Below are 26,836 nucleotides of genomic sequence, written 5' to 3' on the forward strand. Positions count from 1 at the left end.
AAAGCAGGAGGCCAGGGTGCGTGCAGATGATATGGAAATACATGTATGAGCCTTCTAATGCGGCGCAGATCGAAATGTATGGCGGTATTAAGATGACACTAGTGGTCCTTATCGTGTCAACACAGACGGCGACGACAAGCCGGGCAGAAAATAAGGGCGCGGTAGGGATGCAGGAGGAATCGGTCGGGGAGTTGAGTCCATTTCACCCGACGAGACCTTTCCAGCAGCGTTAGATACAGATCAAAGGAGTGTTCGCGGCTTTAGGCTCACTTCAGGGCTCCGGGCGAAAAAAGCAAAATGAGATTTTCTAATAATTTCTGCTGTCAGAGGGAGGGCGCGAGTTAAAGTTATTAATCCTGCCATGAGAAAAACACACTGACAGCTTGTATCTGTTAAACGTGTGTGTCTTGATACAATCTGCAGCACCTCGCTATTTGTTATTTGAGGAGCCGGGTTCTAAAGTTTGAAGAGGGCTTTACTGTTGAATGTGCATGACAGTTCATTCTAGTGTGTGTCGTTGTACAGAGTGTCTATGAAATAATATATCAATCAAACTACGCACACAAATATGGCATGGACGTGTAAAACATAAGCAGACCGAGACCTAGACCGAGAAGAATCCAACAAACTAAAAATTTGCAAATAATAAAATATATAATAATAGCCCATTTGTGAGACCAAACAGCAACTTCAATTATTTGGCGCATGAAACTATTATTATTTTACGATACTACAAACAAGATCAGTCTGTTCTGTGTCATTAAATTTACAATTGTTGACATTTCAGCAAGTTTTACAGGCAAGTCTTACGACGCGAGGACCCTCCGATCTGCACGTCTTTATTTGCAGCATTTTAAACCGTTTAAGCTCCAAGTGTTAATCCTCAAAATGCTGTGGGCACTCATTAGATTTACATGCTAAAGCGAATTACATGGTAATTCATGTCACTGCAGGGCACCCTATACTGTATGCAAATGTATACAGACGGCCACATATTGGGAGAAAAGCAAAGGTTAACAATTGCCAAAATCATGCCAAGATCATCGAGAAATCAGATTAGCAATGCAGATGATACAGGAAAAAGTGTTGCAAATAGGTTAAATGGCAAAATTATTAAATCAAGACTCAACTGGACATAACATCATGAACGAAAATTAAAAAAAAAAGAAACTGGCCGGTTGTTACAATGGCGTTTACCTGTTTATTGGGTCAACCACAATGGCCCTGGGATGAGACATGTTGCCCTCCAGCAGAGTCTTCCTGGTCTGGGAAGCCTTTTCCAACCTGGCAACGCTGATGGTCTTCCTGTAGCCATCGTTGGTCCAATACAGATTTCTGCCAATCCAGTCCACTGAGATGCCCTCCACATTGTCCAGCTCTGAATAAAACACATTGCAACAGTAATTGTTGGTATAAAAAATGCTAAACATGATTAGTTATGAGCAGGTTAAGTGGTTAGAGGAAATATGGGCCTTGATTTAGACACAGACTGAAAGCATTACTATAGGCAACATGCATCAATTATCCTTATTATTTATTATGGATGTTATACTAGCAAACTAAATACAATGTCTAAACCAAGGTAGGTATGATAATCTTTTAGAGAGTGAAAGATAATTAAGTCACTAGTTCATTGTGTCAATAACTAGAGCAGCAACAGCAACTTAAGGTGTGTAATATATTGTCTACAAAATAATACTGCATCGAAAATATAATCCTCACAACGGCAGAAATGCTCAGAACAATATGGTGATTTATGAACTTAAACATCTCTACCTATGATGTCACAAATTTGGGCATTTGTCATGTTGTTTTCTGAAGCTCAGAGGGAAAAGACCTTGCAAAGAGGATTCATGAGAAAAGCATGAATGGAGCTATACACAACTCCAGGCATGTTTTTGATGAGGTTTTTGATATGTGTCCTCACAAATCTCCACTACGGGCTTGGAGAATGGTAAATCTTGGTGAGATATGAGACAGCTAAACAGCCATTCAGCCTGCATTACTCTATAATGGACAATTAAGATTCATAAATTCATATTCATGCATGGATATGGCACAGGAACATGCGCCATCATAAGTTAAAAATGAAAAAAAAAAGTGTAAAAATGCCCTCACCATCTTTGAGTATTGTCTCCCTGTTACTCCCGTCGATCTTCTGTCTTCCGATGAGAAAACTCGTCGTATCCGCAAAGTAGATATATCCAAGTTCGGCGTGGTAATCTATGGCCCTGGGGTTGACCAGGTCCTCGATCGGTACCATGTGTTCATCCGTAGACTTGACGTTCATATCCAATCCGCGGATAACTCCCGGCCTCCCCTTCCCGTAAAACAGGAACAGATCCGACTTGGGCTCTGCGAGGCACGAGGAAAGGGCAGTGCAGTTTTAGCATTATTGTCAATTAATTGGTCTAATTCATCAACGTTACACCCAGGCATTAAACCCTCTTACGGGGCACATTGTTCTTATATGTGAGCAAAACTACTGCTATCCATTCACCTTAATAGACCCTGTAATCAGTGCCAATGACTATAGTCCAGCCATTCAATCACGGGATGCGGTGACAACAGGGGAAGAGGGAAAAGGCACAAGCCGAGAGACGATGGAAGACTTTACCTCAGCAGTGAACTAAAGAAGGGCTTTTAAACTCTGGCACAAGGACATACGATGGTTATACGATCAGTATTTTGACATTTGACACTTTTATTCTTCAGATCATCTTCAGAATCAGATTATGGTTAAGTTCCAGGTTTCTAGGGTGCATTTTTTACTTGAACACCACACCAAAATACGGACTAAACTGGGATTTAACATGGAACTAAACCTAGACTAGACAAAACCAGGATAAGGGCTTGAACAGGACCAAACCGAGTCTCCATCCAGACTCAAACAAGGAGCAAACTAGAACCAAATCCGAACCAATCAGAGTGTGAACACAGGTTTCCAGGTTTAGAGCTATTTTACTTCTGGTTCTATGCTTTGTTTATTCCCAAATTAAGTCAAATTCTGGTATAGGCTGGTAAATTTAGAACTAGTTTTGTTGGTTGGATCATTGTTTTTTAGCCCTTAAGCCATACATACTAATCTCTACTTCAAATTCAATCTAACTTTATTGTACTTTACATACAAAATACAAATGAGGACTAAAAATCTGCATTCAAATTCAACAAAGAACCAATACCAGAAGCAAAAAAAGTTTGACATTGAAATCCCCTGGCCTCTAAAATATATCTGCTTCTGTTAAGACAAGACAAACAGTAGAAGCCGGGAAAGCTGAGGCAGATCCTCGGCAGCCACCTCCTTCCCTCCCTGCCTGCGTGCTCCAGGGGCTGTGTGCTCTCTGCCTAACCCTTTGGGACGCCCCACAGAGGGATGGAGCTGGAATGAACGAGGGCCTCCACAGAGAAGCGCAGACCCCAGCCCCTCCTCTGGAGACCGAATCGCTGGGGGTGAGGACCACACATCCGCTCTTCAATTTATCATGTTTTTTTGTGAGCGAAAGAGCGACTACCCAGGAGAAAATTAGACCCAGATATCAAGACTGCTGCATGAAGGAGCGTTACCATTTAGCGCCAGATCTCATTATGCCAAGAGAGTGGAGAGTCGGGAGGGAAAAGGGAGGAGAGCGCTGGTGTCATCAGAACATCTACAGGAGGGGTATAAATCACAAATGTCACGGCGAGCCTCCCCGTCACTCCGTTACCCCGATCAAAACGTGACATGTGGAGTTAGTGAGACCCCCCCCCCTTGGATTGTGTCATCAATTTGATCCTTTTGCTTTTATTGTCAACTCCACAATGTCCAGCGATTGATCAGGGAGACGTACAAATGCGGAGCAACTTAAAAGCTCATTACGGCGATAATCAATCAGACGGGACGGGAGCGATCGATAGGGGAACGTCACGGTATAAAATGGCTCGCTGTCCCGGCGCGTTCGTCTTTACGACTGTCAAAGCGCAGGGGGAGGGGAGAGAGAGGGAGAATGGCAGAATGATATGACACATGACCTTTAGACGCACGAGCCGATATATAAAAATGTGGCCAAGCAGAACGGTTAAGTCCCCACAGTGCGCTGTCATTTCATGTGGCGGTGGTTTTGTTCATTAGGAGCGGCTGAGGAGAAGAGTCAGGCAGGAATGGTGTGGACTTGTACTGTACTAATATGTCAAACTCAATAATAAGGAAGTTACTTTAACGGGAGACTTATTTTAGGTGAATATTAGACAATAGAATGGACTTTTCATCTGTTTTATGTGTTTTTTATTAGATCAAGACCGTTCAACAACTATTCAAGTGAGGTTCAATTTGGTCCTATTTAGGTGATTTCTGTTTCTTTTTTGATACTTGTTGAGTATCTTATTTATCTTATCTTATTTCAATTCTAATTTTGGTGGCGTCAAGATCTTTTCTAACACCGTAACAATTCATCTCAAAGGTTTCGTTTACACTCGTCATAGTTTGTCCTGGTTTAGGACAGTTTAGACTTGGTTTGGTCTAGTTTTAGTCCTGGTTTAAGCCTTGTATAGTCAAAAATGTGTTCTAAGTTTCATTGCATTTCAGTCTCTCTCATATGACTGTAATAGATCATTTAAAATAAACAACATTTTGGGATATGTCCATGCTGTGAATCCTTGTGCACCAGTGAGCCTCTAAACCCTGTAATGATAAATGACAAACTCTATACAATTACATGCATCAGGGAAAGGCTAATGGCAGGTCAACTGCTGTTTACAAGATCCATATTTTAAATTACCGATGATATACTGTTTACAAAATCAATTAAAGTCCATTCAGTTGGTCTGTTTTAACACATTTTGCATTTATTCGAATGTATGAAACATAATTATGTTCCAGGTTATATTACCAAGTTTCAGATGGCATCTAAACATTGAGTTTACTGAGGTGAGGGAACTATTTATTAACTATTTACATATATATTTTAGTGTGATAAAGATCATGAATAATCACAAATACACATCTATATATGTTATGTGTTGTATACGGTATCATTTGTGGAGTTTATTTATGTGTTTTATAAAACTATAGTTCCAAGAAAAACTGCTCTCTCAATCGGAGGGTGACATCATTTAATTTAAGAATCTGAAACACCACTAGCTCTAGTGGTTCAATGGTTATTCAGCTTTAATAAAACATGAACAAAGACAAATTGTTTATTAAGAATGATTCAATAATAATTTCAACATTACATCTAACCATAACCCCTTAATCAAATAGTTACTATGCCTGAATCGTAAAAAAATAAATCTTCATGATTAATTCGGTCTTTGTTCACACTTTATGAAAGAATATTAATGTTGCAGTTAATATAAAGCGTTTAAACAGATTAGAATTTTAAATCACTATAGTTGAACTAGTCTTTTTTCCTCTCAAATGTATAGTTTAAATATGCTGGTAATATTGCAGTTGTCATTGACTTACCCTAACCCTAACATAATACAATACCAAATACACAAAGCATGATGTACGCTCACTTTTACAGGACTGTCCGTCTGATCCCAGGATGTAGCCTGTGCGACAGCGGCAGCTCCGAGACTTGTAGCTCCCACTGAGGAGGCAGAGATGGGAGCAGCCGCCCGGTCGCCCGTAAGAATCCACTTCACATGAATGACTCCTGACTGAGAACGACATCAAACAAAGAGAAAACATCTTTAAATGCCAACACACCAGTCCCTTTCTGACCAAACGCTACAGAGATATGCCTTTGAAGTTGTGATAAAAGTGACCTTATTGGCTTGCTCCTCGTCTAACCTCAATAAGAAAGGTGCTTTACCTTTTGGCTGAGTGAGTTTGTGGTAAACACGCAGCGCTGGACTGTTCCCCAGGCTGGTGAGGGTGCGAGGAGCGGCTGTGATGTTGAAGCGATGAATCTGCAGCAGCTCCACGGAGGGAGGGCCGTTGGACTGATCGGAGTGGGTGGCGTACAGGTAATCCTCGAACACGGACAATGCAGCAATGTAGGACACCTGGGAAAAACATGTTTATGAATATAGAACATTAAAATATACTGTAAAATGCTCCAGAGTTTGGCATAAAACCATCTTCATCGAGCCACAAGATCACAAGCTTAAAAAAAGGTAATAAATAAATGCAACATATTGTTATTCTGCCCATACTGTATATTTTGTGAAATTGTAACATGTTTCAGTCTAATCTTATCATATTTTGGATTTTACCATCATTATTTATTGTTTCAATGTTGCACAATATTGTCAAACCACATTTTGGCCACTGACAATGGCAATAAAACCTTTTCTGATTCTGATATTGTGGAACTTTATGCATGCCCTGTTTGATATATTTTGCTGTTATTATTGTTCATTGTAGTACAGCCGCAGCAAGTTCCAAGCTTGTGAATTTTGTTCACTGAAAATGGCAATAAACCTTTCTGATTTCTGATCCAGGCAAATAATATCTGCATGAGAAAAGCATGTGGCAGACCCTCCACCAGAAAAGCTACTTAGTAAACCATGAAATCTACATTTAAAAGGCAACGTTTTTCAGTTTTTTTTTTGGTAGTGGTTTTATTAGTGAAGAAATTCCTTGTCGACGGAAGATTTTCCATTAGCATCAATTAGTAAACTAAAAGGGGGCACGGCAATAACAAACACACTCAAATCTGTCCGTCTGATCTGACCATTGATGAGTTGACCCACTGATAATACAGGAAAAAATGAGTGTAAATAGTTTAATTTGATGTAAAAAGGCAGAATTAGTTCACAATTATGTCCAGCTAACTCACTCCATAGCCCCTCCTTTCTGCTGTTGCCCACAGAAACCATGTGTAGACGACAAAGCTGATAATATATATATTTGGTGGACTAATAAGGCACCGCTGACCATTTAATCGACTAAATCGACTAAAGGCAGAACACACGGATATATGCCGCTGTAAACATGAACAAAGTAAAGATTTGAGATTGTAACGTTGGTCATATGGGGTCAGGGGCTCTGGCGGAGGCTCTATGCTACATTTAACAGACTGACATGCACAGGCTGCACGGTTGGGTGAGCTGTGTTCACTGCACCTAGGCTCAGCGGACTGTGTTACATGAGGGGCCCCCTGGAAACATGGGTCCGTAGAAATAAATAAAAAACAAAGCATTCAGGCGTGACTCTCAGCGGAAATGGCATAATAAGCAGGCTAGTTTTTGCATGAAGAGTTTCATTGCAGCCACATTTCAGAAGAAAGGTGGTTCTGGTCCATTGTTAATGTGTAGATGTTTCTGTTGTGGTTGGATAAATAGTGTATTATAGATTTAATTACATTTTAGTGGATTTTTATTACAGTTCTTAGTATTCTGCTTGGCTCTTATCTATTTTTAATGCATTACTGTGCCTTAAGTAACATGTTTTGTTTTTTTTTGCAATAAAGAACATTTACATTTCACTTGTTCATATACAAATTGTGTTTATTGGCGGTTGTCTACATTATTTATTATCTATCATGCAAAATGTTGCTGAATTAGTTTCTTAATATTTTACTAACCTCTTTGCTTCTCACTAGTGCTTTTGCAATTATTTTCAGTAATTTTCAGACTTAATGCCGCTACTTTTTTTTACCACGCTTTGAAATCTGTGGCCTATATAACGTACGGCTAATTTAGATTTTTACTGGCTAACGGCCACCGGGGGGCGCTCTAGCAGGAAGCGCAAGCGTTTGACACACTGTAGAAGAAGACGTCACTGTTCAGGGGACTGTTCTGATGTGTTCTCTGTATGTTGAGCTTCAAAATGCTGTGTTTTATTACAATCCTACTCATATTCACAGAGAAACGAGTCTAATGAGGAAGTGAATCTAGATGCGGCTGAACGCAAAGAGGAGCGCGGACATGCAATATACAGAGGTCAGTTTTATAATGAGCCGCAATGGAATGAGACTTTCTTGGCCCGGCCTGACCCGTGGTTCAAAAGACAACCCGACTTTCTGTGCAAATATCTCATGTTACTACGTGGGCACTTGCAGCTTATTGACAGGTACCGCCCACATAGAAAATTTTTTTTCTTCGTAAATTTTGTTGGTACAGCTTATATTCAGGAGTGCGCTACAGCCCGAAAATCACAGCAGTTTTCCATATGGATCAATAAGATAATGATCCTGCTCAATGTTGGCTTTTTGTATTTATATTTCTAATGCTATGACCTTGTAATCAATACAAGAATACCTACTGTTTTTTTCCACTTGCGAGCCTATAACGTTCTAGAATCTGAAAACAGCCAATAAAGCTCTGAATTTATATAACGCCTTAAATTTAAATGGCAAAGCGCTTGGTTGAATGTGAAATGTAGATGTGTTAAGTTGTTTAATGAGGCCACCAGCTTATCAAGGCGAGCATTACGCAAAGAACACCTGCGCTCACAATGAGGTGCTCGAGATGAACATGTTCCTTCTCCCATAAAGAGTGGGTGCCTTTTGTGCATAAAAGCATATTTAATGAATAGTCCTAATCTGTGATGAAAAGCCTGAGAGGTGCGCTCGGGGAGGGAGAGGCTGATACGTTTCTACTGTGAGAGACAAATGTACCAAATGTGCTCTCAAGTCTTTGAAGTTTGTGTTAAAAATGAGTACATCATGACATGAATATACCACCTGTCTCTTGGCGATAAAGTGCTAAATTAGACACCAAGAAACGTCATGTTGTGCGAAAATTCAGAGGCTTTTGAATGAAGTCAGGAGGATAAGAGAAGCTGTTCCCGTCGACTTTGCTTTCACGCCAATGCATACGCAAGCCCTCGGAAAAGACACAAGAACGGGCCCTCAAACCCTTGAAATGTGACACTCACTTGACTCCCGTGGATAATGGAGTGTCTGTTCTTGCCGTTGTAATCCACCACCGCGACGTAGTCCAGGTAGGCGTCGGCCCAGTAGACCAGCTTCTTGAGCAGGTCCAGCGTGAGGGCGGTGGGCTGCTCTATTCGGTGGTCCACCAGGCGAGTGCGGTTGGAGCCGTCCATGTTGCAGCGCTCCAGCTTGGCCACGTTCCCGTAGTCGGTGAAGAAAAGCATCCTGGGAGAGGAAGAGGGACAAGCGGTTAGAAGGGTGGAAGGGGAAGACGAGGGGGAAACAACTGCAGGGGGAAATAGTGGCTACTGGTCGTTAGTGTTGCCACATTACAAGCATTAATCGTGTTCAAAACTAAGACTCAAGAACATACATTTCAGCTAATACTTTCTTTATTATTATTATCGGATTTAGTATTGATCAAAGTAAAGGTGGTATTTTTTCACCAAGCCATCAATCAGGGTCGTCAAAAACTAATCAATACTAAAACTATTATCTAAACTATTAGTATTTGGTGTGTTTTTAGCCTTTTTTAGTATTGAAATAGAGTATTTTTGTATCGCCTCAACACTAGTCTACATTAGTCTACGACACAAATATTAGTTGATAGATGATTAATTACAATGTTTCTCTTCATTATAATCAAACTGATCAAACCAAATTAAGAACTGTAAATGGCAAAAATGGAAATAGAAAGAAAACTGGTGAAGAAGAGACGTGATTAAAAGTTTACTATTGTGAATAAATATATAGTGTTGGAGAAAAATCTTGTATAAGCACTTGCACTCAGAAAATGAATATGCAATCATTGTCTTCACAAACTCATTATAAGACGGAGAAAATTATTGTTTGATTGTGATAATAAATATTGACAAAATGGCAAAACTTTAGTTAATAGATAAAACATTGAGAGAATGAGAGAGTCTCTATTCAACCTTCAATAATTTATGTGCGATGTAGAATGTACATGCTGCAAAAGTGTGTGTGTTTGTTTGTTTGTTTGTTTACTTATTTGGTCAGGTCAGTGCATGTTAATGAACATACATGAAATGCATGATGTAAACACGCCGGATTGCAGCCAAGCACTCATTTCCATCCTTTGTCTCACAATCACTCGCTTTCATACACCACAGTACATGATCTCAGTGATAAGCAGAGGAAACCTACGTACAAAGTGGAGAGAGCATGCAAACTCCACACAGAAAGGAGTTTGTGTCTTTATTTATAGAAATGTTTAGCTTTCCCTTCTTTGGATATTATTCTAGCTTTAATTTGGTAAAGGAAGTTTATACGCTATTCTTCTTAGATATGAAATACATTTTGCATATCTGTGTCCTCATAAAAAAACTTGTACAATTCATTAGCAACGACCACACAACCACAATATCTTTGTGGTTGTGTGGTCGTTGCTATATGCAAATGATGATTTATTGATGGGAGATGGAAACAGGTGATCCATGGCAGCTCAAACTAAAGACCGATGGCTGGGACAAGCCAATTATCCAATCAAATGATCAATCAAGTCAAGAATTAACTCTTCACTTTTCTTCAAGAACAAGTTTGCTAAAAACCCAAACTCAATACGCTCTCAAAATGATGTACTGGCATCTCACGTTTAGCTGTAATTGTAATGATCATTTATAACCAGTTACAGCTATGACCTTTGATATTGAAATGATCTCATAATAATTAACATCTTAGTCAAAATGTAGGATATACAGTATTAGCAGGACAATTTATACCTCACTATACAAAACTTAGACACATTTGTGCAAGTCCAACAGTTATGAACACGCTACTTGAGCACGTGCTTAAAACTAAATGCAGAGTGTGCAATATGAGCCATTAAAACGACATCACGTGAATGTTCATAATTTACTATTAGGAGTATATTTGCCGTACGTTTAAAGGCTTTAGCTGGAGCTGTGATTTCAAACTAGCCCATGTTAATTAACCAATCAGCAATAAAAGATATAACTTGCAGACATCGATGGTTTTATAAGCTATAACGTTGGATATAGTTAGGCCACTTGCTCGGGCTGCAGTTAACAGGCACGAGAACGAGACGGAAAAGTTCAAATGTTCAATAACAAGAACCCTTCAAAGGGATTTTACCATGATTAATTAATCCTGAGTTGATTGTAACATCCAACGTTAAAAGTTGAATTCATCGTTTTTCCCGGACTTTTTTTTCCATCCGAGGGAAAGTTTCAAAGGCCTTGTTCAAAACACGTGGCGCACTTTCCCACCGCGACGCAGCAGCAGCAGCAGCAGCAGCGTCTTTTCCTGGAGGCATGGGTAATAAAGGAGCCATTTTCTATTTCCTTTGTGGTAATTCTGGGGACGTTTAGAGGCGCGGCACAGAGAACCCCAGTGTACGTAAGTAAAAATAAATAAGAGACAACGCGAGATGCATACAGGAGCCGAGCCGTTTAATGTCTCAAAGCAGTCAGGATGGCCTAAAGTCAATTCTTGGCGACACAGGAGGTCCTTGTAACTCCGGGGAACAGGTGTTGTAATGGCTGCCTCTTCATTTGTTTCTCAAAATAGGTGCAATGTTTCAAGGCGTGATCACTTGACGGGCCTGTCACTTTCAAACCTTTGAAATCGTGCGGAATCTGCCACTTGGGAACAGGGAATGAGATGTTGACAGTCGGGCTGGACAAAATAAGTTGTTTTTAAGATGATTAAAGGGCCTGTGTCCAGTTTTTGCATGTAGTAAAGTAACATTTGATCCAGTACAGATATATTGAAAAAACATCTATCCGGGTGAAAATGAGTGCTAATATTTATCTTTACTGGGTTTTGAGAGTTGTGAAATGTGCTTATAAAGTCGGTGCAGTGAATATTTAGATTGATATGAAGGCGTTAGGTAAGTAAGCGACACATGTGGACTTCTGCAAACAGTTTAAAATGAACATTTTCATGGTTTAAGACATCAAGTACAGGGCCTTTAACTTTAACTGTTTAAATTTAAGAACAGTAAATCACTACTTGGCCTTAGCCTTTTTAGCTTTTCCCATTTTTACTGTTATGGGGGCCTGATTAAGTAGAGCATTATTCATTTTTTTCCAATTTCTTTCCTGGGCAACTCATTCGATTTTACCAATTTCCACACCGTTATATTCAACCATTTGATTTAAAGTGGAAATGTTGTGCATTCTTGTGTCTTTAATTGGATTTGAAACAAGCTTTTGGAAGTAGTAGTTCACATCTTGTAGCTTGACAATAAAGAAGTGCTTTTGTCTGTGATATAGATCATTATGTTGCATTTTAAACATTTGAAATTGCATTAATGATATGATGCAAATACAAGTCAGCTTACGTCCGGGTTGGAGTGATGTTCCAGTGTTAATTAAACAAACGTAAATGAAGCAAAGTGTAACTCCAGGCGTGTTTTTGATGGGGGGCAAAGAAAGGGATCGTATGAGCAAACTTTATGGGCTCCAGACTGACACGGAGGAGTTGGAGAAGCAAAGGTGCTGCTGCTGCCAGCTGATAAAAGTTAATTTGTGCAATCCAAAGACATATAGTACTTTGAAAAACAGAGTGCCATAAATACACGTCTCCAAAGGTGAAATTATGATTACATTTCATGCTGAAGGTCAGGTATTGGAAATATAATGCTGTATAGAGTGCAAGAGTTCTTCCCCAAGCAGATTTCTCCTAAAACTAACACGCTCACAACATTTAAATCTACTCATCAAGCATCAAAACATCTTTATTTTAAACTGTGCCCTGCTGCTGGGCTCACGTCGGCGCTAATTAACACGTGAGCCTCGTTCCTCTTCCCTGTCCTGCTGCGGCCGCGCGAGAACAGAGCTCCCGCAGGCTTCGATGGTAACAAGCAGCAGTGAGCCGACTTAATCTGCGCCAGTCAAGTCAGGCGAGAGATGTGATGACCTCTGACCCCTGGAGGGAGAGGGGGGGGGGAAATGGCGGCGTCAGCAATGAACGCAGCAGCAGCAGCAGCAGCAGCAGCAGCAGCAGCAGCAGCAGTCTCCCCAAACAGGTGCGCCTCCACCCAGCATACCAATGATGGCTTCCTGGGATTAGGATGGTGCTGAGGCTGTACTTGTGAATTCTGGGGCTATAAAAGATCGGCTGGAGGTTTGAGAAACGAGCGCGGAAGATACAATCCATAGCATAGATACGGTCTCCAATATCTAATAAGGACAATGAGTGCAGATTCTGCTGAGGGGAGGAATTATTGTGATATTTCATGCTATTGTGTGTTTTAAGATATACAATGTAAGATATGATGTAGAGAGATGAGACCATATTAATAAAATGTGTGTAAAATGGATGCGGATGAACTAAAATTACTGTTAATATAAAAATTAAATACTAGGACAATATTTAAATGTGTATTGTGAGTATTATGATTATTATTAGTCATAGTTTTGTTAGGTTTATATGCATTATTATATACACTTTTGTATTATATCTTTATTGTGATTGAAGCTGAAATAAGAACGTTCTGTTGAGGAAATCTTTATACATGATATGAACTATAGAACAACATGATTAATACAAACTCAATGAATGTGGATGTGTTTTTCAAACTGGGGATAACTACATTTATTTGATTGATTGACTGGAACACAGCGGATTGTCCTGCATTCCCTCATATAAACATTAATTCACACACTGTTCTTCAATACAATACAACACAACACAACACACAAAGTGGGTGAAGTGTCTTGTTCTCTCAAGTAGTACAAGTAGACGAGGAGAAACAACTGCTTTCTATTCACAAGTACAGAGTGCATTTGAATAACAGTCGCTGCCAAGTTATTGTCACTGTTCAGCTGCTGTAGAATTCCAATGCTAATGATAGAATTCTGCCAAGGCCTTTTTTTGACTGTAACTGTGTCAAGATGTACATTTTGCATACCTTATCTATGACAATACATCACGACAAACCAACGGCTCACCAAGAAGCTCGTTTGAGAACGGCTGACTCAGGCAGATTTAAATCAATTTTGATAATTAGCAGAACTAAATCCACGCATCATCTCACACTTTGGATCCAGCAGTGTAAACAGAAGCCTCCTCCAGCTACTGCCCTGTAATCTGGAAGTATAAAGCCAGACTCAGAGCGACTTAAATTGGACGTCCAGAGCTTCCGAGCATATTGTATAAACATCGAGGCCCCAAACTGTGCCGCGCCTCGTATTTTCACTCCACTGCTCCGGGCTGACAGACCTCTCTAAGCTCGCTCCTTCAGAAACACATGTACCAGCGTTTTACCAATTAGAGCTGCAGAAAGTCCACTATAGTCAATCAGGCCGAATCCGAGAGCCGGGCCGCCCCGCGATATCTAAAACATCATCCACTATGCGCGCAGTATGGAAGAGGCAGTGGACAGTTTGGCATCGCACTGAACAATTGCTTAAAGAAGCTTGAGCTAAATAATTGAAAAAACAAAGACAATTTCACCCACGTTGACACAATCATTGCAGATTCCGTCTTCTCTCTGTATGGAAACACATGTATTATGAATCAAATGTACTGCGGGTTGATGATTTTTATTAAAAATCCAGTTGTAATTGTGTCCAGTGCTTATTGATAAACACTTGCGATTGTGTCATCAGAATGGTCAGTTTTAGCTTCAATTTAAACCAACAGATACATGTATTGAAGCATCTCTTTATTGGTCTGTTCCACCGTGTTTCGTTTACTTTTTAACGTTGTTTTGGCTGAAGTGTCTCGGTTGCACTGCTGCCAAAAACATGGCAAACTTGATCGATGACGGTCGCTATTTGGTGTTCGGTTTCAAGCTCAAAGTCATTCAGATGTTCAACATTTTGGAACGGAAGTGACTCCAGGGAAAGTGAAGTAGGATACACTTTCGATGATGAACTGACATCAGAGCTAAATGGTAAGAATTTTAAGTATTTCTTACAAAAATCTTTAAGCACTGTGTCTTGCCTTTACCAAAAATGTAGATATCAAATTCTGCTGCAGGCTTAAATAGAATTAAAGCCGCAAGCGGCATCCAACGGCCCTCGCGGGCCGCCGGCCTTCCGACTCTGCACTCTCCATTTTACAGAGATGGCACTAAAGCTCCGTCATTGTCTAAGAACTAAGACAGCGACACATTGTACAATTACAATGCTGTGCTTAACCAGTGCAAATGAACACAAATGTCGGTCGAGACCGTGACACTTGGAATAAAAATATGGATAACTTTTGATGCCCCGCTTGTGTAGATGATTTTCCCCAAATATGAACTTGATTGGGTATTCATCCTAGGAAGAGTTCGTTAAAGTGTGAAGCGTAAAAATGTGGTCATTTTAGAGATTTAGCTGTTTTCCCATTTGTGACATATATTTGCGGGTCCGCCACACAGAGACTGTAGCACTTAGAATATAAATATGGAGAACTTTTGATGCCCCGCTTGTGTAGATGATTTTCCCCAAATATGAGTTTGATCAGGCAATCGCCCTAGAAGGAGTTCGTTAAAGTGTGAAGCGTAAATGTGAACAATTCAAGGATTTGGCGTTTTTCCCATTTGTGACAGTATATTTGCTGCTCCACCGCACAGAGACCGTAGCACTTAGAATCAAAAGATGGATAACTTTTGATGCCCCGTTTGTGTAGATGATTTTCCCCAAATATGAGCTTGATCGGGCTATCGCCCTAGGAGGAGTCTGTTAAAGTGTGAAGCATAAAAATGGTAATTTTAGAGATTTTGCGGTTTTCCCATTTGTGACATATATTTGTGGCTCCGCCGCACAGAGACCGTAGCACTTAGAATCAAAAGATTGATAACTTTTGATGCCCCACTTGTGTAGATAATTTCCCCCAAATATGAACTTGATCGAGCTATCGCCCTGGGAGGAGTTTGTAAAAGTGTGAAGCGTAAAAATGTGGTCATTTTAGAGATTTCGCTGTTTTCCCATTTTTGACATATATTTGCGGGTCCGCCACACAGAGACCGTAGCACTTAGAATCAAAATATGGATTACTTTTGATGCCCCGCTTGTGTAGATGATTTTCCCCAAATATGAGTTTGATCAGACAATCGCCCTAGAAGGAGAAGGAGAAAATGTGGTGATTTGAGCGATTTTGTGATTTGAGCGATTTTGCGATTTTCCCATAAGGATAGCATGGGATGTTTCTGTCATCGCTACGGTTACGCCGTACAAAATATGACTTTGGCTCTCATACTGTTATGATTAGGATGGCAAATGAGAATTTTGTGCAAAGTATCATGTCATTTGGAAAAAACTCTATTGTTTATAGGCCACTCCGAAGGCCAAATAGTCAGAATTCAGGGAAACGTTTGCGGCTCCGTCGCACAGAGACCGTAAAAGTTATCCTTAAAATTTGGATAACTTTAGATGCCCCACTTGTCTAGGGGACGTACACCGATTTTGAGGTCGGTGGGCAAAACGCCCTAGGAGGAGTTCGTTAAAGTGTAAAACAGAAAAATGTGGATATTCGAGAGATTTAGCGATTTTCCCATAGGGATAACATGGGAGGTTTCCGTCATGGCTACAGCTACGCCGTAAAAATTAAGGCATAAGTTTGATTGGCCTTTTGCTCTGGACCCCAAAATAGAATTTTGGGCAAAGTTTGGAACATTTGTGTAAAACCAGTTTTTGTCCATCAATGTTCACTCAAAGGCAACTCTGTAGGGGGCGCTATCGTGCCCATTTCAATTTTGTCATCCTAAACTGGTCCAAACTTAAAAGTTTAACAACTGATTCAAATTTGGTCCTAATCGGACTCGTTTTGATCAAATGGGAGCAATTTTTAGAATTGCAATATCTCAAAATATGTTGTCCAACTTTGCGGCTGCGCCGCACACAGACCGTAAAAGGTATCCCAAAAATTTGGATAACTTTAGATACCCCACTTGTCTAGAGGACGTAAACCAATTTTGAAGTCGGTGGGCAAAACGCCCTAGGAGGAGTTCGTCAAAGTTTGACGTAAACAAAATGGCTAACTCAGCGTGTTTTCATTTTCAAAGGAAGATGGCGGGCATAGGGTAAGTCTGGGGGCGTGGCCACAATAATAATTTTTTTTTGTCCTCACGAGAGGAATGCGTGTTCCAAATTTCGTAGCTCTACGACAAAGTTGACCTCGGGGCGTCTCCCATAGGGGCAATGTATTTTGACTTTTGTCGGTGGCGCTGTCGCGCCATTTTTTGACGAAAAAAAAAATGGTCCAGAAAAAACAAAATTTTTCGCCAATTCTGAATTTTGGGCAAAGTTTGGTGAGTTTTTGAGCATGTTCAGGGGGTCAAATTAGAGCTCAAAGCGCAGATGAAGAACAAGAAAAGAAAAAAAAATAATATTTTTAGCAAAAACAATATAGCCGTTTCCACTATAACAACAAATGATACATCGTTTGAAAGCTCTAAGCCTTCCCGATGCCGCCATGGGGTGGAATCATCATTACGAGCGCTTACGCGCTCGTCACTCCCTATTCCGTCGGGATGCCCCGCCCACTCCCCATAGACTTCCATTGATTTGAGCAGATACAAGCATGGCCCATGCCTGCGGCATTGGACTCTTGCGTACGGGACGATGCCAGGAGTGATTTTGGAGGAATGCAGCGCTTCGCGCTGCTGTCGTCAACAATTTGTGAATGGGCTACGCCCATTCACTAATTGTTGACTATTTCTGTCATAGCAGGAGTAAGTATGCATGATCCATGCCTTCGGCATGGGCTAGTTCACTGTACTTGCCAGGGGCGACGGGGCACCAAACATGCGGGCTGCGCCCGCATGTTTGGTCAGACAGGAGCAATAGGCCCTCCGCCCTGCTGGGGCTCGGGCCTAATTGAAGTCTCTATTTTATTTTTTATTAATCAGAATTCAACCAATGCAAGTATATCCAAATACATACAATTATGCAAACATCATAAGTAGTATTCAGTAAAGAAATGGCATAGTAAGTGTTTTCAACCACTGCCAACCACATCAAAAAGTGTCATTAAAACAAAGCAGTTAATTATCCTTAATTAGACTCATTGCAACCAAAGCAAAATAGAGTAATTTCAGAACAACAAACGCATCTTAAAGCCACGTGTTTCAGACAATATTAGCTTTTCTACTGGGAGGTTAATCATGACACTTACTGTAATTGCAGCTCATATTTGGATCGCTTAAGTTATAACAAGGGAATTATGGATTTTCATTTTATATTTGGCAATAGGCACGTTGTTCATGAAGCCACTCTGCAAAATGACAGCCATTCAAAACACGTCACACAGTATAAGAATAATATGGACTTTTGACCATTGAAATAGTTCTCTCTTTTTTGACATTTTTAGCTGTGGCGTGATATATAGTTGTATTTGGATGAGATAAAGTGGCTCAGGATATGTAAGCTAAATCACTCCATTTTCACCAATTCATGTTATGGGTCTGTGGTAAAAAACAAATGTACCAGCATGCTTCACTTCAGAGTTACACACAGATATTAGATGGATAGAAAGGGCTAATCAAGGAGATTTTTTGAGGGGAAAGTGGTATTTCTACATTACCTTAGCCTCCCCATATCATAAGAAATAATGAACCATGTAGATCCTGTGATAAATGTGTGTAATATAGATTTGAAGGCCAATGATGATGCACAGATAACTAGACACATTAACTTTCTATGGAAAACTCTGACATTGGCCTGTTATCTGCTGGATCAATGTGAGTCATTTGTTCCAATTCAGCAAGTTTCCATATTAGATTCTGTTACTACTGTCATTATATCAATAAACCTTTACTTTAAGGTCGGACATTGATTATTCTTAAATGTTGCAGAGCATAGAATAAAATGAACTAATCAAAAGGTATCCAACATGCAAGTAAAGTACTGCAAGTAACAGCAGGAGACCCACCATCAAAAATGAAAGAATGTTTAACCATATGGTCCTAATAGCTTTAATAAATAGTATAAAAAATATCACTTTTTATGAAATTTGGAATGTCAAGTTTGGTTAATTGATAATTGTGAGTATACAAGTCCGAATTCAATCATTTAAGGAGCCAAAATGATGTGTTTATTTCACATGAATTTCCCTTTATCATTATAGTCAATAATTGTGAAATTGTGTATTGAGTATTTATGTGGATCCTTATTTTATATAATTGTTTGTTGCTTTATCATCCAAAAAACAATATTATAATAGGCTACTTTCCGTGTGATTAAAATGAATGTTTTACTGAACTCGACTGAAATAAGATTATACCATTATTGTTTCTCATAGTGAATCAAACTGGAACATATACTGCAGGTAGTTCCCATTATCTACTTACCATCATATCTAACCTTTTTACCTCCCAATTAATGGCATTTTCTGCAGATGACATCACTGTTCTCAACCCACTTTTGTGTTATTATAGTTCCTAGGATGATTCAGCGGGTGGGTAAAGACTTACCTCAGCCACACTTCAACCAGGAAGATGACAACTCGACAGACACGACAGAGACTGACAGTGTGGGCATATTTCTCCTCTGTGCTTGCTCAGATTTTTGTGATCTCAAAAATCCTTTAATGCGAAAGTCCTGTCAAGATTTTAGGAGGATGTGGAGGGAAATCAGAATACAAATGACTGTCTAGACAGTGCAAGCTGTCAAAGGAACCACTGCATATCCACCAAATTACTGCTTTCAAAAAGAACGGGGCCGAAGCAAGGACACACAATTTAAAGGCTTTTATCGAAGCTCAAAATCTTTTGGATAAGTCCATTATTATGCATAACAAAATCTAGCTTTTTAACTTCCTTCAGGCTAAACTGTGCCACTATCCAATACTATAATACCAGCAAAACATGTAAATATTCCTGCTTCAGAAGAGTGCAGACGCTTCCCTGCGTGCTCCAGCTTCCTATAGCTGCTTTCCTTATTTATTTAGCTTTTTAAAGAGTTTTTGTCTTCCAAACAGTTTTGATTATGACTTTTTAAAGTTAAACCAAGGATTTTTTTTACAGTTTTAACAACATTTCTAACAAGCCAGCGGAATGTCCGGAGAAAATGGAAAACAGACTCTCGCGAATGCTGTCGAAAATATCAGCAAGATATTCATGAGCTACAATACGGATATTTGCTTTAGAATCTGAAAAAGGACTCCAAGATACAATTCCAGTGGAAAGAAGTCCAGAGAAGTCCGGAGTGACTCTGTGTCGTTCCCAAAACTGTCTCAAAACCAGGCTGTATCTTGGAAAAAAGCCTAAACCATACAAAGATAATGTAAAGTCGCCATGGAGACGGGGAGGCGGCCAACCTTTTCCTGCAGAAAAGTGACATAGTGCACCTTTAGCACAGGTTGCAGGACACTCACCCCATGAGAGGGTCCACAGCGATTCCCTTTGGATTGAGCAGGTCCAGCTGTACTATGGTCACACAAGTCTCTCCTCTTCGGTCACACACAAATATTTTATCATTCACTCGGTCAGCGAAGTAAAAGTTTCCTGTCAACCAGTCGATGGCCATTTGTTCCACATCTGCGAAGACAAACAGAAGAAAATAAATGAATACAATTGTAATGTAAATGGGTTAGAATGTATACAATGCAAACATAAAGACTTTTATCTCTACTTTTAAAACTAGAGTCCAATTATTTTCATATTTATGGCTTTGAAATGTCATTTTCAAACGATCAATACTGGAAAGGGACTGATATGTTCATTCATGTTCTACCGCTTGTTCTCTTTAGGGGTCGTCGGTGACTGGAGCCTATCCCAGTGACTTTGGGCTTTAGGTGGGGTTCACCCTGGACCGGGGCCAGCTCAGTTGAACTAACTTACCTGGACACCCATGTATGCTGGTGTATGCTGGATGAATAGTTGCCCGTGGTTACAACCCGGCGTGTTTACAGCATGTACATCAGCTGCAGCTACAACAGGATCTTTACAAACTAGACTTTTAGAGAGGTTATGTCCTTGTTTTAGTTCATATCATAACAGCTCTGACTCGCTGCCTGCTGATCTTGGCACGGAGGCAATGAACTGGTAGCTTTTGGCACCTTGCTGCACTTTCTTTTGTGGACATTTTATAGAAACCCTCTGTGTGCATTATCTACTGCTGTACCAATTATAGTTTTCAATCTGCTAATGCACTCTCCTCACAATGTCTAACAAGATAAAGGCCACCACATAAAGGCCCGTGTGATAAAAACTGAAATAAGGGAAGATGTAGTTGAAAAGCTGCTTACAATATAGCTTTATGTGCTGTGCATTATGTAAGATATACATAGAAGCAAGCGGCTAATGATGTTTGCAACACTTATTTACTTATTTACTTGGACAGCAACAGCAAATCATCTGCCTTATTAGCGTCGATAGCATATGATCTGCAGTGCATTTATACAGCTTGCCCTTCCCAATGTTATTTCTTGCAGTAATCAAGACCTGAACCAGCACAAAGAGAATACTTGCTCAGCTTACATTGTTATAACACTTTAAGTCCATCCATCCATCCATCTTCTGCCGCTTTATCCGGGGCCGGGTCGCGGGGGCAGCAGTCTGAGCAGGGACTCCCAGACTTCCTCCTCCCCAGACACTTCCTCTAACTCCTCCGGGGGGATCCCGAGGCGTTCCCAGGCCAGCCGAGAGACATAGTCTCTCCAGCGTGTCCTGGGTCTTCCCCGGGGCCTCTTCCCGGTGGGACATGCCTGAAACACCTCCCGAGTGAGGCGCCCAGGAGGCATCCGAAACAGATGCCCGAGCCACCTCAGCTGGCTCCTCTCGACGTGGAGGAGCAGCGGCTCTACTCCGAGCTCCCCCCGTGTGGCCGAGCTCCTCACCTTATCTCTAAGGGAGCGCCCAGCCACACGGCGGAGGAAACTCATTTCGACCGCTTGTATCCGCGATCTTGTTCTTTCGGTCACTACCCAAAGCTCATGACCATAGGTGAGGGTAGGAACGTAGACCGACCGGTAAATAGAGAGCTTTGCCTTTCGACTCAGCTCCTTCTTCACCACAACAGTCCGGTGCAGCGACTGCATCACTGCAGCCGCTGCACCGATCCGCCTGTCGATCTCACGCTCCATCCTTCCCTCACTCGTGAACAAGACCCCGAGATACTTGAACTCCTCCACTTGGGGCAAGGACACCCCACCCACCTGGAGAGGGCACTTAAAGAGAACACTTTAAGTCTTGTCTTTTAAGTACTTTAAGTTCCCATCCTTTTCTTGCCACCCACTCTCATCCACTTCTTTGTGATCGTCATCAATCAGGCCACATTTATTTCACTCGCGTGCTGACGCTATTTTTTATATATTTTTTTGCAAACCCAGGATGCCCTTACTGTTTCAAACCAACCACTAAGAACTGGAGCAGGGCTGAACAATATTACAGAAACAGTGACTATTTAGATGATAGACTACAAACAACAAAATATCCTGTCTTTTTATTTTAAAAAGTTAAACAAAGATGCTACCATTTCAGTTTGTAGACACTTTGCTTTGCTCTCTAACTTGTTTCTATAGCGCTCACAGATCCTTTGCACATGTTTCACTTGCACACGCGTTTTGGCCACAAACACAGCTTTAGAACAGCTTTTCCAAAGTGAAGCAGCTGATAACTTCTCCTCCCAAAGCGTCGCACACATTGCTCTTTCTTACAAGTTTGCAATAAATAAAATGTTTTATCATTTATATTTGTTTAATTAATCATAAGTTAACCAAGTAAAACCACATTGAGATCAAAACCTCTTTTTCAAGGGTGGACTGGGGGAAACTGGGAAACTTGCAGCACACAATAATAAAAATGTTTCAACAGGATTTAAGTTTTAAAAGGACAGGAAATTTCTGTAGGATTATCACTCTCTTTTTTTTAAAAAAAGCACAAAAACCCCTCGGCTTTTCTGCGCTTTTCCAACATCCAATCATGTCAATCATTCTGTAATATCAGACTAGAATTGTCGTCTTTCCTAACTGCTTCAGCTTGACCTGATTTTTACACATTCTCCGCTGGAGGGGGAATCAGTGGGTTGTCATGGCAGCGGTTGATAACCCTGTTCAGAAGAAACTATCTTTTAACCATTTTCTATATTTGTTGTAAGTTAGAGACAAATATAGAAAGTAATAATCTTAAAAGTAAGATACAGTACATGCATGTTTGAAGGACAGCCGAGGAGCAGAGGTCTGAAAGTGTCATTAACCAGAGTATGGGAGAGCTTCAAGGAAAAATATAACGTTTACCTTGCAGCGGAAAATATTTGATTCAAAATAACTAACTATAAGGTCAGAATGGTACAGTTTATTTGGGTCTGATGACCGGAAACTGGCTGACCGGTCGTCTGGGGGGGTGAAGAGCTCCTCACCTTGTTCTAAAGTAACTCACAGCAGGCCACAGGGATCAGTACTCGGTCCAATTCTGTTTACTCTTTATATGTTGCTGTTAGGTAACATTATCAGAAAGCATGGCATTAACTTCCACTGCTCTGCAGATGACACTCAGCTGTATTTATCAAGCAGGCATACTTGTGATTGTGTGAGAGATATAAAACCTGGATGACACTTAATTATCTGTTTCTTAACCCTGAAAAAACCAAGGTCATTTCACTAGTCCATTCGAGAAGCTTTCAAAATGAAAAAAAAAAAAGTATTCTGTCTGCTTGATAAACTTTTGACTGGCTTTGTTTTAACAAAGGTTTGATGAGGCTATAGTACAAAGACGGCAGTTTATACCATAGTACAACATTTCTGCTCATTCTTTAAATTCATTATTTCTGGCTTTACGATGAAGGTGCATGGTGGATTGAGATCTTTGATTTGTTAACCCGTAGTCCTTTGTTAGTGTTCTATAAACACTTTAAATCTTGGTCAAAACAAAGCCAATTAAACGCTAATCACATGTTTAGACTGGCAGAGAATAATAGAACAGAACAACCCGGAACAAGAGTAAGTCAGTTTAGTATAGTCATTTCAGTTTCAGGGTATCCTCCTCCTCTTAGTGCTCTCAGATTCATAATGGAGATCTTTTCTAGAGCATTCTATTGCCTTTTAAAATACATTACTATCAGCCATAGTCACAGGGCCAAAGCTTTCAAACAAAGCCCCGACCGTAGTTAAGAGTACGTACGATGTAAGCTCCTCTGTGTCCTGATGTCCCTCTCCCTGGTGAAGCCTCGTAGGTTCCTAGTTTCGGCACAGCGCAGGGTCCCGGAGGTCTCTGTGGACAGGAGCCAGCAGACTGTCTCCTGACTCTGCTGAAAGTCCAACCACACAGAGCCGTTAGCACCCAGGGACCGGAGGGGCTGCAGGCCGGTGCCGTTTAGACTGGTCAGGACGATCCGATTGGGGCCCCCGAGCAGGAGCACCGGTCTGCTGTCTCCAGGGTCTGAGGAGAGAAAGAGGGAGGAAAGGGTTAGGAAAAAGGCTCAGCAAATGTATTATTACATGTTTAAGACGTGATGCTTTGAGAAAGGACTGAATTTATAGACAAACAACAAAAAGTAATGATAAGGAATCGTTTTGTTCACAGGAGTAGGATTGTGCTATCGAATTTTAATCAAATGTAAGAGATAAAATTATTTCAAATTGTCCATTATCAGTTGTTTTTTTTTTTAATTGAAAAGAAAGTTAGTTGTAATCTAAAGAGTTGCATCAGGAGAAGTTTCCAGAGTAATAAGCTTTGCCAAATCAATGATTGAACACCGTGTCAAACCCAGAGGGGAAAGCCAAAAGCGGCAAAAAGAAATTGGCTTCAGGGAATATAACACACACTAAGTCAAGAATTTAGATATTCTGATTTTGTGCAGGACTAAGCATTGTGGATTATTCGTACAAACTTGAACCAAAGCAAAATATTTCTAATCAACATCGAAGCGCCGTAAGAATTTTAAGTTCTTTTTTCAGACAGCCTCCTTTTTCTTCTTTCTGATTCTGCTAAAGTTTAAACAAACAGCTACAATTTTAATAAAAGCAATAAATCAGGAGACCACCAGTGCCGTTCTTCTCTTTCTGAATGATTTACCATTTGGAAGTCGGGCATTATTTTCTATACATACGGGAAGTTACTTTCGAAAATTAGTTTCCATTGCAACGAAAACAAAGGAAATAAACTTTTTGATATATAGGCCTTTCACATCAACATAACAACATATTTAGCTGGATAGGACTGAAATCTTCGCTCCCCAATTATAATTATCAAAACTATATTCACATAATTTATGAAAAGTAACTGAAGAGAGCGTAGAAAAGGTATTATACACATCTAATCCAGTTAAAACTAGTTCAAAAGGCACAAAATTAAAATAATTCATACGTCTGCTTGGAATCATAACGCTCTTCTTTTATATTTTCTTACTACAACAACAACTCTTAACAGTTGCATTGTAGTTTTAACCAATTATATCAGTATTTGGTCGTACTTTTCCACATCGCTTGATATATTCCCTCGTCTGATTTGTGTTGACACTCACATCACAGGGTTGTTCGCCAAATTTATGTAAATAACATACATCAATACTCTTGTTTCCCAATTTGTACAAGCAAATCCCACCAATGTGCAACCAGGAAGCGCCAGCTCCTGACTCGCATGTTTTTCATACAACCTCGCTCACGATGTTTTGGCCTTTGGAGACATTTAAATTCATTGCTTTTACAACTAACGCTAACCTTGTGTACATGCTAAATGAATATTGATGCATGTGAGCGCTGGGTTCAGTTAAGTTTATGGGTAATCATATTCAGTTTATTCCTTGTAGGACTGCAGTCAAATTGATTAAGAGCACGGTCGCCGCGGTCGTCCCCAGCTAGGTGTAATGTGCCTCTAGCCATTTTCAACCCATATATGCCAAACATTCACAAATATATCTACTCCACTTTATTAAACACAAAAAAATAAAATACATTAAGCTAGTGGAAGGTTAAGCTTGTTTATTTGTAATTGCGAGACCACCAGAATACAACGACCACTTTTCCTAAGTAGGCTATTTCTCGCAATGGAACAGATTTGTTACGAGAATGAGGCATTAGCATAAATCAAGGGTGACGTCGGCTATTGTCCGCGAAACAAAATGCTCCCACTTAAAATCTCACGCTCATTAATTTTATCATTATGCGACCTGACCACGTCTACCTGCGCACGAGTGGTGATGGATGTGGTCACTACAGGCGCGCATTAATCTTGCCCTATAGGATGTTGTCCGCGGGGCTATGGAGCGTATACAAAAGGGAATGGGAATTATTTTAGCGTCAATTGTTTGGGTGCAACTGCGAAACGATCGGGTTTTGAATGCACTCACTGTAAGAGGGTAGCAGCAGCTCAACTAGTTAATGTACATTTTTTGTTGAGAAATCTTTGTGCAGAAAGTTATGTTAAATGAAATAAGTACCATTCAAAAACCAAAAAAACCACACACAGATCCATTTTAAAGCAATAATAGCATTTAATTTAGACATCTCTCGGCCAAAGTAACTCAATTATAGTTTCACAGATTAGATATGACGATTAAAAGAAAGTGTGCCAAGAATTCAGGCTCAACTCGTATATTGTATCGAGTTATATTGTGTTTTAAATCCGAAGCCCAACATGATGTATTTTTGTGGATAGTTTAGCTAATAAGAGTCAACACTGCACCTAAAATGTCATATTCAAAATGATGAATTGGGCAATTTTGCACAATTTTATTTCTATTTCTTCTGCAATATAATTTATTTAAAAAAAACTGTGTAAAAAAGTAAACAAATAAACAGCTGAGCCTCTACTACTAACTACATTGATCACTCTATAGAGTCAGAATACTAATAGAATGAATGCTGAGTTTAGTCTTTAGTGTCTTAAAATCTCCATTGGTTTAACATGAGTCTAAATAAAACTTCTACTGATGCATCACATCCTGAGTTTTATAATTGTTCTGGTTGCACTGCTCTGATTGGCTGCTCCAGGATGTCACTTCAGTATAAGTTTTGATTATGACGTCAACATTTGAAGTCATTTTGTTTGGTGACTTAAACAGCAAACTATCAGCAGAAAAATTCTACTTCAACAAAACCAAATTGATACTGGCAAAAACCACGGAGAGGGTCAATTCTGAACGATGTCTGTCTTAAAAGCTGCTGGATGATGATAACTG

General features: G+C 40.1%; 1 protein-coding gene across 1 annotated transcript in view; it reads right to left on the bottom strand.

The window, feature by feature from the left end:
- lrp1bb (low density lipoprotein receptor-related protein 1Bb) overlaps positions 1-26,836 on the bottom strand; it is a 512,409-nt gene that overhangs the window by 273,838 nt on the left and 211,735 nt on the right. Inside the window, exons 6-12 of the mRNA XM_072445180.1 lie at positions 23,839-24,096; positions 20,094-20,256; positions 8,804-9,026; positions 5,793-5,985; positions 5,494-5,637; positions 2,119-2,355; positions 1,198-1,378 (exon numbers count right to left, since the gene is read on the bottom strand). Of these exons, the coding sequence (XP_072301281.1) occupies positions 1,198-1,378; positions 2,119-2,355; positions 5,494-5,637; positions 5,793-5,985; positions 8,804-9,026; positions 20,094-20,256; positions 23,839-24,096 (1,399 nt within the window). The remainder of the gene's footprint in view (positions 1-1,197; positions 1,379-2,118; positions 2,356-5,493; positions 5,638-5,792; positions 5,986-8,803; positions 9,027-20,093; positions 20,257-23,838; positions 24,097-26,836) is intronic.

The sequence above is a fragment of the Eucyclogobius newberryi genome, unplaced genomic scaffold (assembly GCF_026437365.1).
Source record: "Eucyclogobius newberryi isolate DKJ021-1_F unplaced genomic scaffold, fEucNew1.0.hap1 SCAF_14, whole genome shotgun sequence".
NCBI lineage: Eukaryota > Metazoa > Chordata > Actinopteri > Gobiiformes > Gobiidae > Eucyclogobius > Eucyclogobius newberryi.